We start from the raw sequence: 11,385 nt of genomic DNA on the forward strand, positions 1-11,385 counted from the left end.
TGTGTGTGTGTGTGTGTGTGTATATATCTATATGTAACAATCGTGGAGAAAGGAGTTTTGTTCAAATTTAAGTGATACAGTACTTTAAAACCCCTTGACAATAAAAGGGGAGGGGGGGGTCCACTCCTGTTCCCAAGCTGAGCAAGGGGTGAGTTTATATAAGTTTTTAAAATGGGCATAGTTTGTTTGCCCTGATGTCCAAGAAATACAATTCCAGTGTCAACGGGCATCTCATCAGAACTCATCAATTTTCTTCTGCAGATATTTTAACATTGAGTCCATCCCTTGTGCCGAGCCCCAGATTTTCTTCAAAACTTCACACTCCTTTTCATTTGCTTGTTCCAAGTCCACCTTCATGATATTACGTACTAAAGCTTTGGATTCTTCAAGTACCTAGGCCAAAAAAAAAGGGAGTTGGGTTAGTATTACGTGAGAACTGAGCAACATGTGCACTTACAGGTTTATATGGACGAATCCTGAAGTTGATTATGAACTTCAGCTTATCAATTCATGACCCTAAGAAACGTTTCTCAGACTCTTTCTCGTAGCATCACACAGGATTTCCTTTACCCCAAACCAGCACACTGTACAAGTGCACAAAAATGTAGAAGTAATGAAAATCATAAAATCATAAAATCATAACTATGAAAATATATATAAATATACACATACACACACAGGTTTACACTGATAGAGAAAACTCCAACTCCATTTTGGTAAGGTTAATCATAACACTATTATCCAGAACTGCTCTAATAACTGGGCAGACCGTGAATCTCTTGAGCATTTAAAATAGACTGAAAAGTCTTGTTCGCTTTTCCATCTAGAAAACTATTTGTTTCAAAATCCCAAACTTCTAATGCAGAGAACAGTTAATTTGTACTGCACCTCTTCTTGTAAGAGATCAAATATTGGTAGTTTTAGCTATCTTGTGCAAATGCCAGTAGTGCACGCAACATGAATGGACTAGGTGTTACTCGTAAAACTGTAAGTTCAACATGTCAAAGGCTGCATTTATTTCCTTGGTAATTTAAATTACAACTCAAGACATTGAATTACAACTCAAGATTTCTGTGTTTCTGTGCAGTTCTTAGGGCAACTGTTTACACTGTTGATTAGAATAAGTTGGACTTAACGCAACTATGTTAAAACCAAAATATGTTGTGAAGAGTCTAATGCTGCTTTAATGTTCTTAATCACAATGTACTATGGCATATGATAAAGGAGAGTAAGATACAAAGTTAAAAAAAAAAAAACCTCAAAAACCCAGAAACAAAAAGATACATAAGGATGTGTTAAAAGACATTGCTATACTAAAATGCAGTCCTTATTTAATGAAAATGGTCTTTTTTTTAGAAGGACATAATTCTGTAGTCTAATAATACTTGGATTAATTCTTATTAATCTAATAATAAAAATGTATTGTAAGAAATAAAGGAAACTTACAACTGAATTACATGTGACAAGTTCCTTAATTCGAACCATTACTTCTTGTGTGAATGTTCCCGGCCAAAACACTTGAGAGACGAGTCCTTTGGCACAAGCTTCCTGCGCAGTCAACTTCCTTCCACTGAACAACATTTCATTGGCCTGAAGGGATAAAAAGTTACTTCTGGTATGAAATGTAATGAGACGAAACTCATTAAAGGAAAAATGTTCAAAACAAATAAGGAAAATGCCTCCACTATTTGAAATAGTTTTATTATAGCTCTTCCAACTTTTAATTGATAAAGAAAAAAGACTTGCCTACAGCTCGCTGGTTGGTGTTGTTGACTATACTACGTCAGTACTTATAAAAATACGCAGGTCTATGATTAAGGGTTAAATGTGAAAATGTCTTTTGTCATTTCCCATTCATGAATGTTCATTAGCTCTAGCTTTCTTGCAGTATTGCTGACTTGATTAACTGTGTATGTGGTAATAGGTTATAAAGCCTGGCGGATCTGCAAAACAGCAATGAATACATCATCTTGCCCTTTATAATAATGTTAGTTGCAGCAATGAAGTCTTTGCTAAAAATCTACATTATCTGTAAATTATAAAGACAACCCACTTTTGGTAGTAGACCTCCTGGGAACTGCCAGTCTTGGCAGAAAAAAATACAGTTAAATATTTTGCAACTAAAATGGTTCTTAGTACTGAAAACATTTGAAACCTAAATATATGGTTTATTTTCATATTTTCGTATTTCATTGAGAATATATGATATATTCTCAAAAGCCTTCGGCAGTATTTCAATTGTGATGCAACATTTAAAATAGTTGGATCATCTTAGAATTTGACCTGCAAAACCCACCGAAGTAAGCAGGATATATTCCAATTTCTGATCAAATTCATAGAAAATAAACATTCCCATTTTATTCAGGAGTTCAATATTGAAATGATAAATCCTTTCAAAAGCTGATTTAGCAGTCTTATTAAAACCCCCAGTATTTAAAAGATCTTGTACATAGTTTAAAGGTACAGAACAGAGTACTACATTCTATGCAATAAGGTGCTCTCTAGTTCTGTAAATCTTATTGATTTGTAATTATCATACACTTCACTATCAGCTTCCCCATTAAAGCTTCATCCTACAACCATTTAGACTTAGGCTTTACTTCTACCTTTAGTGAAGTTTCTTACACAGTTAAACTTTTTGTTTGCAGTGACAGCTGCATGGAAACAGCCAGTGAATATTAAAGTCAGAGTAATTGTCAACCTCAAAAAAAAAAAAAAAAAAAAAAAAAAAAAATCAGTTTTACTGTTTCTTAATGACTAATTTACATTGAAGATATGACAAAGCCATCACTGGATTCTTGAAATATGGGAAATAAGGCTGTTATAAAACACCCAAACCTGACAGGTGTAGCATTTCTGAGGACAAAATTCTGTATTTTTTAAAATGTTTTCTAATACTGGAAGTTTTTGTAATTACTACAGCAACTTTCAGTTCAGGATCCCAAGTTATCTAATTACTGTAGGTAATGTTCCTAGTATTGCCATTTTACACATGAAGAAATTTGAAAACTCAGAGGTCTATTATTTGCCCCTTTGTAATGAAATACAAAATCTGGGTTCTACTGGCAGTTTGGCTGCTGACTCCTAGTCCATTACGCATGTAAAAAAAGATATGTTTCCTAGGATCTTTTACATAAAATTTATCACCAGCACATCTCTCATAAGTTAATATGGAAAGTTGTGATTCACATATATTAGTTTTAAAAAAAACCAAAACAACCAAGCCTCAAACTAAAGGTACAAATTATATACCCCTATAGTTCTACCTTCTGTGAAAGCAAAATCAAATATACAAGGTTCATTGACTTTCACAACTTTTAATACTTTTAGTTTTCCAGATTATACGTGAATAATACTAAACTGAAACACTAGCCAAAAATCAGTGATATACACAAGTTTGTCTAAATCCACGAATCATTCCCCTAAGGAGATATGGGGGGGAAAAAAAAAATTCTTCCAAAATAATTTTAAAAGATGATACTTAACATTTATATCCAAGATCAAAACGTGACATCAATCTAACTGGGAGTTAGGAAAGTCAGAAATTTGAGTCAGCTGGTCAGGTCTACATATTCTTCACATGTATCTTTGGTAACAAGGATAAAAATCAGTGCTAGAAAACCTTAATTTTCTTCTAAAACTCAGTAGCAACTGCACAGTTCTCCTGAACATGAAAAACCACAAATGATAATGGTGCAGTTATCTTCTTTCTGCCAGCCATAACACAGCATTAGCAGAAAACCTCACATGAAATGAGCGCTCCCATTAGTGTTCTCAGTTGACAGGTTTTGAAGGGAAATGTTTTGCTCTGACATCTTCACTTTTGATCTATACACAACATATGCCGGAGACCCACTGCTAAACAAGTTTTAATCATATACTCAGGCCTTGTATCAGCTGTGAAAATTAACACAACTTGGTGGTTACTTTCCAAGAAATATAATACAGCAATAGAAATGAAGATGCTAAAAATATTTCATTACTATAAGATTCTCACTAACAACCTTCATTTTCTACTCGGTCTGTCTTTCTCTTTCCACAGAGGAACTTCACTGGGACATCCTCTGGTCTCTCTTTTACAGCGAGTGCTTTGAGGCTCACGGAGGGACCTTTCGTGCAAGCCCACAGGCGCTAGCTGCCGTGGAGCATCTCAGCTCTCTCGCACTACGGTCAGGAGGCAGCACGCCCGAGACCTTGGCTGTAATGTGGACTACAGGCACTATGGAAACGTGTATCCCTCATGACTGACAGAAAGGCATAAGAAATACTGCCAAGCGTGGTGGAGACCAACAGGGAAACCCAGTGTGTGAAGCTTGATCAGGTGGCTCCTGTGCTTTATATCCAGGACCAGAAAACCAGACCAAGAACTCCACAGCAGAGGCACAGTAACATATCTCCCCAAACAGACCTCACCTTAATCTCTATCACAGATTGTTTTCAAAACTCAAAAGCCAAGTTTAAGAATCCTTCTAAAATTCTTGGTATTCCCAATAAATATCAGCTTTGAATCCTAAGGTCTGGGCTTCAGATTTCCTGTAATAATGACCTCTGTTGAACATGTTCTGTGGAAAAAACCCTTCATGACAGACCTGCTCACCAGCCAAGACTGACCCAGTAGAGAAGATATTTCCAACAATCTTGCAATTGAAGATTTTTACGTAACTGCTGATGAGGAAAAGAGTGCACTGAATATGACTTACAAGAGTTAAGGGTGGGACTAATATTGCTGAATTAATACATTTTGTAGCAGATTTTATGATACATACAGAGGCCTTAAATCTTTCTTTTGTATCATATTTTAATTTTTTTTTTCCCCCAAATGTTTCTCATCTCATTCATACCATCTCTTCTTTCTGCTGACTTCTCTCTCCCTTTTATAGATAGAAAGCCTGCTACTTAGTAAAAATTTTCAGTATGGATTCTGAATATATTTCATGAAATCTGCTCATTAAAGTCCAACTTTGTCCTGTACAGCATTGACATTGCTATACTGCAGAAGGTCAAGGATAGTATGAAAACAGTGGACTTTCCCCCCTCCCCCCGCCTTTGCATTGAATATTATGGAATTCTTATCACTGGAAGCTTTCAATTTAAGTCTGTATATTTAAAAATGAGAGCATTCGCAAACACACATGAACATATACTAGGGAAGAGCTGCTTTTGTTTTCGGCACAACTCCTAAAGAAACGAAAAGTAACAACCACAAGTCTCTGAAGGACGGGGATGGATGGAATGGATGGATGAATGGATGGACGGATGGCCAAATAAAAAGGGAAAGGAACAATCAGTAGTTTGAAACATGCTAAGGTATTAAGATACTCTTATAACTGTTAATCTATTTCAGTTACCTTTTCTGTTCTCTTCTAATACTAAATCCAGATATCACACAATTAGTCATTAGATCTGTTCAAACTGATGCTTTTAATATATTGAAATCTGTATTTTTAAAATCAATAAATACCTACAGGGAAAAATTGTCTTTTATAATAAACAATAATTTAGGAAAAACAGGTGCTTGTTTCTTACTGTTCAACATAAATTGGAACGGGACGTAGGTCTCAGTTTTCAAAGAACACAGCATAAAAAATAATAAGCAACATGAAAATAATGTAGATAGATAAGAGATTTCTAAATAGCTTTTTGTTACATTTGATTCTTTCATCTAATTGGAAAGCAAGAAAAGGGATACTAGATAACATGTGCCTTATGTTTTCAGCAACAATGCAAAGCGTTACCTTTTTTTTTTTTAATCCAGCAATACTGTAAATCAAATGTGCAAGACTGAAAAAAAAAAAAATCCTTCACAAACGTGATTTGGACCGAGTATTTCTTGCATAACAGACTAGTGTTAAACATCAGCAGAGATCTACAAAGTGAGGAAGTTCGACACGACTTCTTGAGAACGAGTGCATGAAAGCTGAATTACTTATTTTGCATACTAGCATGAGACTGCTAATAGCTGGTGACACAGTGCTCTGCTATGTAACGACACTGAGTGCAGACCAGCCCATTCTCTGCTACACTCTGATGCTGTGCTGAACGCAAGACGCTGGTGGCTGGTCCTCACAAGGCATCAGCAGGGAAGGTGTGTCCTGGTATGCAGGACATAACCCTTCTGCCACCGTCAGGGTTAAGGGTGCCCATGACGTGGGATTAAGTCCCATGCCTGCTTTCTGTTCTGTGCACGCAAGTGAAGACTAGGTTGTAACAGCATGGAGCAGAGAAGCTATAAATACTGGTTTCTCATGAAAGGTTTTCATGAGAGAAAGAAAAAATGAAGAAAAGACAACACAGCAAAGGTAAAAAGTCTTGAAATCACTCTGGATAAATTATCACAACTGCATTGTGAAGCTGTCAGCCCCTACCCTGCAAGCTACTTACAGAAGCCAGGCCCATTATCCGAGGGAATGTAAGGGATGAACATCCATCTGGACTTTGTCCAAAAGTAGTGTATGGTGTCTGAAACCAAGCCTTCTCGTTAGCCCAAACCACGTCACACAGAGGCAATATAGATGCTCCAAGTCCAATGGCTGGGCCATTTACTGCTACAATGATAGGCTTCTTAAACTGAATAAAAGTATTCACAAAATTCCTGAAGAGAAACAGAAACATGCACTCACTAGATACGTAGAGTGAGTAAAATATACCAGCCCTTGAAAACTCAGTAATAATTCATCTCCACAGTAACATAACTTTCAAAACCAACCTGATAACCTTCCACAATGAGGTGGTTAGCTTGGTGAATGAGGGGAGAGCAGTGGATATTGTCTACCTAGACTTCAGAGTGAGGCTTTCAGCACTGTCTCCCATAAGACTCGTAGTCAAGCTGTTGATGTATGAGCAGACAGTGAGGTGGACTGAAAAATGTCTGAATGGCTGGCCCAGAGGGTGGTGGTCAGTGGCACAAAGTCTAGTTGGAGGCCAGTAACTAGTGTTGCACCCCAGGGGGTCAGTGCTGGGTCCAGTACTGTTCAACAGCTTCATTCATGACCTGGATGATGGGGCAGAGTGTACCCTCAGCAAGTTTGCTGATGATACAAAACTAAGCTGATACACTAAAAGGTCGTGCTGCCATCCAGAGGGACCTCAGCAGGTTGGAGAAATGGGCTCACGGGAACCTCATGAAGTTCAACAAGGGGAAGTGCGAAGTCCTGCACCTGGGGAAGAACAACCCCAGGCACCAATATATGCGGGAAACCAAACAGCTGGAAAGCAGCTTGGCAGAAAAGGATCTAGGGGTCCTGGTGGACACCACATTGAACTTGAGCCAGCAACGTGCCCTTGTGGCAAAGAAGGCTAATAGTATCCTCGCCTGCATTAGGAGGAGTGTTGCCAGCAGGTTGCAGGAGGTGATCCTTCCCCTCTGCTCAGCTGCTCAGCACTGGTGCCCAGTTATGGGCTCCCCAGTGAAAGAGAGATGTGGAGCTACTGAAGATGGTCTAGCAAAGGGCCACCAAGATGACTAAGGGACTGGAATGTCTCATGTGAGGAAAGGCTGAGAGAGCCGAGACTGTTCAGCCTGGAAAAAAGAAGGCTCAGGGGGGATCTCATCGATGTGTATAAATACCTGAAGGCAGGATACAAAGAAGATGGAGCCAGGCTCTTTTCAGTGGTGCCCAGTGACAGGACCAGAGGCAGTGGGCACAAACTGAAACACAGGAGGTTCTCTCTGAACATCAGGAAACACTTTCTTACTGTCAGGGTAACTGAATAGGCAGCCAGCAAGGTTGTTGCTTCTCCATCCTTGGAGATATTCAAAGACCCTGCCTGGACATGGTCCCGGGCAACCTGCTCTAGCTGACCCTGCTTGAGCAGGGGCAGGTTGAACAAGATGACCTCCAAAGGTCCCTTCCAGCCTCAACCATTCTCTGATTCTGCAAAAGCCTAGCACTTCTCCCAGCCCAAAGCAGCACAGTAATTGGGCAGGCGCGGATTTAACACCCCTCCTACAAGCACCAGCTGATATGGCGCTTGTGGTATATTCACAGCCCTCACAGCCCTCTCGTAGTTGAGGCTGTAGTCATACCTCGCCTCTGGGCACCAAAACTGTGGTTACAGCCCTGCTTGGTCTTCACTGTGTTTTATGTATGACATTGGTATAAGGTACCTACCTACCTATATTTTTAAGTGAAGGTATAAGGTATACAGTTATAAGTGAAGATGGGCAAAGCATTAATGAGTTTCCTTAAGGAGTACTTCTGGACTTTTGGGAGACAGCTTTGCTTAATAAACAAATCTGCCTTTTTAAATTATGAACAAGCCATAAATAGTACAGCTCCATAATCACATATCACACACCTGAAAACTTCGCCTCCTCATCTCCCTTTCTTGGTCATAATGCTATAGGTGCTATGCTATTAAGTTACAAATGCGTATTCTCATTATTAACACAAAATGACAATTCATTCCAGTACCCACAAAGCATGGATGTTTACATACTTGTCTGTTCTCAAACAGTGAATGCCTTCAAGAGCTTCTTAGGAAAAAGTAAGCGTGTGTGTACACACATTAGACTATTAGAGACTTCTAAAACCTCGAAGTTGAGGTGCAGACATTTCTCAGTTAATAGCTACCACATATAATGAAGAAGTTGTCCATATTTACTTCAAGTACATGACAAATTCTGATTAGAATACAATGTACGACATACAGTTGTCAGCACCTGTAAAGCACTCCTTTGCTCTGAATGGCAGATGATTTTCTTTTCATTTCGGTATTAGATGCTGAAATATGGGATTTTTATCAAAATTCTAAAAAAGGGGGATTTAGTGGTAATTTTAAAGTTCGCTCTTTATCTGTATTACATGTTTTTGTATTTCTGTGAAAAGGGACTTTTTACTATATTGCATCCCTCACTAAAGGTTATCATGCTGCTTCTTAACTCATTCTAGTGAGCTGAAATAGATGAATGCAAAAAAATTTCTACTGGGACCATCTTAAGCAAGCTGTCATACAAACATCCTATCCAGAGACTTAAGATAATTTTAATCATGTCTGAATATTCCAGGGAGGACCATATCTAGCATATATATGAAAAATAGCATTATTATATTTGAAGGGGGGGTTCATAGGTGTTTTAAGTTACCTTTATCCATTTTATTAACAATGAATAATATGTGACAAATCAGGCTTCTGGAAGGGCCTGAATTAAACTAGTAACAGAAGTTCAGTGTTAAGAGCCTCTGTCCCCTGGCCGCATCTGAAGTCACGGCCTGAGCAACTTTCACATGGAATGACTGAAAATTTTCCTTTGAAAATCTAACTATTATCATTTCTATGAGCCAACTGTGCCTCCAATGAAACAGGCTTTACATGTTACAAGGCCTTTTTAGGGATATTGATAACAACAGCAGAACATAGGTCTCTGAAGGAATATAGATACTCTGGAAGCATACAAGAGCTAATCCAAGAGCCCAGGCCCTCAAAACCAGTGTTCAAATGGTAAGCTACTTGTTTGTACTGTTAAAACATGTCTTTTTAAGATCCATACTTTTTTCTATATATATTCTTCTAGTTTGTAGTTGTTCAGCTCATTTTGTTTAAACATTAGGTTTGGTACCTAGCATTGGGATGATGTTCACTAGTATTAATCTACTCCTCTAAAATATCCATCATTCCACTGCTCTGAAAGTACTATATTAAGCTACTCATTCAATGCACATCTTGTATTTGTATGTGTTAAATTTGTTTTCCTGAAACCCTATGGCTGTTTAAGTCTTTTAAAATTGGTTTCAACTGGAGGAGTATTACCATACTAGCAGTTTTCATAGTTAAATTTTAGTAGTAAAAATAGTGATGCATGAAATGACAACCCAAATAGAAAGGGACAGGGAATATAAAGAAGTACTGCACGCTCTATCACTTGTGAATAGAGGCTTTTCAAATAAAAAAGATAAACCAAGCCAGACTACATGAAGAATATCCACTCAGACGACTGAAGATAATCTTACATACCTAATAGCTTCTGCCATCTTAGTGCTTTCCTTTTTTCTGTCATCTGTTAAGCGTCGTATAAAATAAATAAAATCAAGACCACAGCAGAAAATGCTACCAACTGCACTGAACAGCACAAGTTTACTGTCATCTGCAGCTGCTGTGTTCAGTGCACTTTGGACTTCCTTCATTACCTGAAAAATCAAAAATTCATTAGAATCTTTTTATTATGTCATTAAAGAGTAGCATACTGTTCTCCTCCCCTCTTCCCCCCATGAGATCTTCGATATCTTTAATTTTTCCTTAGGATCCACTCAACCATCATATTAGAAAAGTTAACTTTTTTCATTATCCCAAAATAAGAAAGTTAAAAAAAAGTATTAGAAGCTTTGCATTTCAAAAATGTAATTAGACTAAGATAATGAAATCCTGAAGAAAAGATCTATTAGATGTTATCTGTAACAAAAGCACTCCTTCAGCATTTCTGTAATTTGGACAGCAGATGGCATATGCAACCAGTTCAGAAAAAAAGAACCTTAATTCAGGCTAAAGCTTGTTTCAAGTTGCACTTCATAAATCACTACGTCTTATAAGAGGCAGTACATCTACATGTTCAGATAACGTAGTTAAAACTCAACTGAATTACAATTAAAGTCAGTTGGATGCGTAACATCTTGCAAGCAACAACCTGAATCTTGTTTCGTGTATGTTTGTGCCTGAATAACAGGCATAAATGAGGCAGAGATTTAGAATTCCCTCAGCATCCTCCCCCCCCCGCCCCCAAAATCAGAATTATTCTGACCTCTGGATTTAGTGAATTATTTTCAGATGATTTTGTTGATAGCAAAATATGTGTGAATCCATCTTGTTTCCTGACAACAATGTCTCTGTACCGGTACGCACTCTCCGTTTGCCTCACGCTGAACCGTAGCCTTTTATCAAAAGGTTGATCTCTCCTGTCATCAATAAACCTCCGTTTGCTGGCTGTCACTCCTGTTACAGATGTCTGTATGTTGGTTGTACCATTGGCTGCTAATGCTTCCATAAAGGTGGATGTACCTGGAAATAAACAGTAACATTCATTAATTACATTTTATTAGCTCAGCAATTTCAAAATCCCTATTAGCTTGAAAACACACTAGTCATATTAAGAACACACAGTAAATATGAAACTCAGTCACCTGGAAGTTACTGAAGTGTTACAGAAATAGACACTGTGCACAGAGCAGAATTAAAGTGACAAAGGGATCCAACACATTCATTTTACAGGTGTGAGAAAATACATTTTAAACAAGCCAAACAGACCAATCATTATATACTTATTTTTAGAAGAAAGGGAAAGGTTTATTTAACGTTCCTAATACCAATGCACTTCAGTAGGTTAACACTCTGCTTTCTCCCTTTCCAACATCTTTAAGTCATCTAACAGCATCAGGATTGCAACAAGAAAGC

The 11,385-nt window shown here is 37.9% G+C and overlaps 1 protein-coding gene across 1 annotated transcript; it reads right to left on the bottom strand.

Annotated features, from left to right (window-relative positions):
* Positions 1–12: 12 nt before the first annotated feature.
* On the bottom strand, positions 13–10,988 carry LOC104070803 (chromodomain Y-like protein). The gene is made up of 5 exons (XM_009575608.1): positions 10,736–10,988; positions 9,955–10,127; positions 6,382–6,592; positions 1,447–1,590; positions 13–393 (listed from the first exon to the last, which is right to left on the bottom strand). Exons 1-5 carry the CDS (start codon positions 10,976–10,978, stop codon positions 235–237), a joined length of 930 nt encoding a protein of 309 aa, XP_009573903.1. The 5' UTR covers positions 10,979–10,988; the 3' UTR covers positions 13–234.
* Positions 10,989–11,385: the final 397 nt, after the last annotated feature.

Source organism: Fulmarus glacialis, unplaced genomic scaffold, assembly GCF_000690835.1.
Source record: "Fulmarus glacialis isolate BGI_N327 unplaced genomic scaffold, ASM69083v1 scaffold9404, whole genome shotgun sequence".
NCBI lineage: Eukaryota > Metazoa > Chordata > Aves > Procellariiformes > Procellariidae > Fulmarus > Fulmarus glacialis.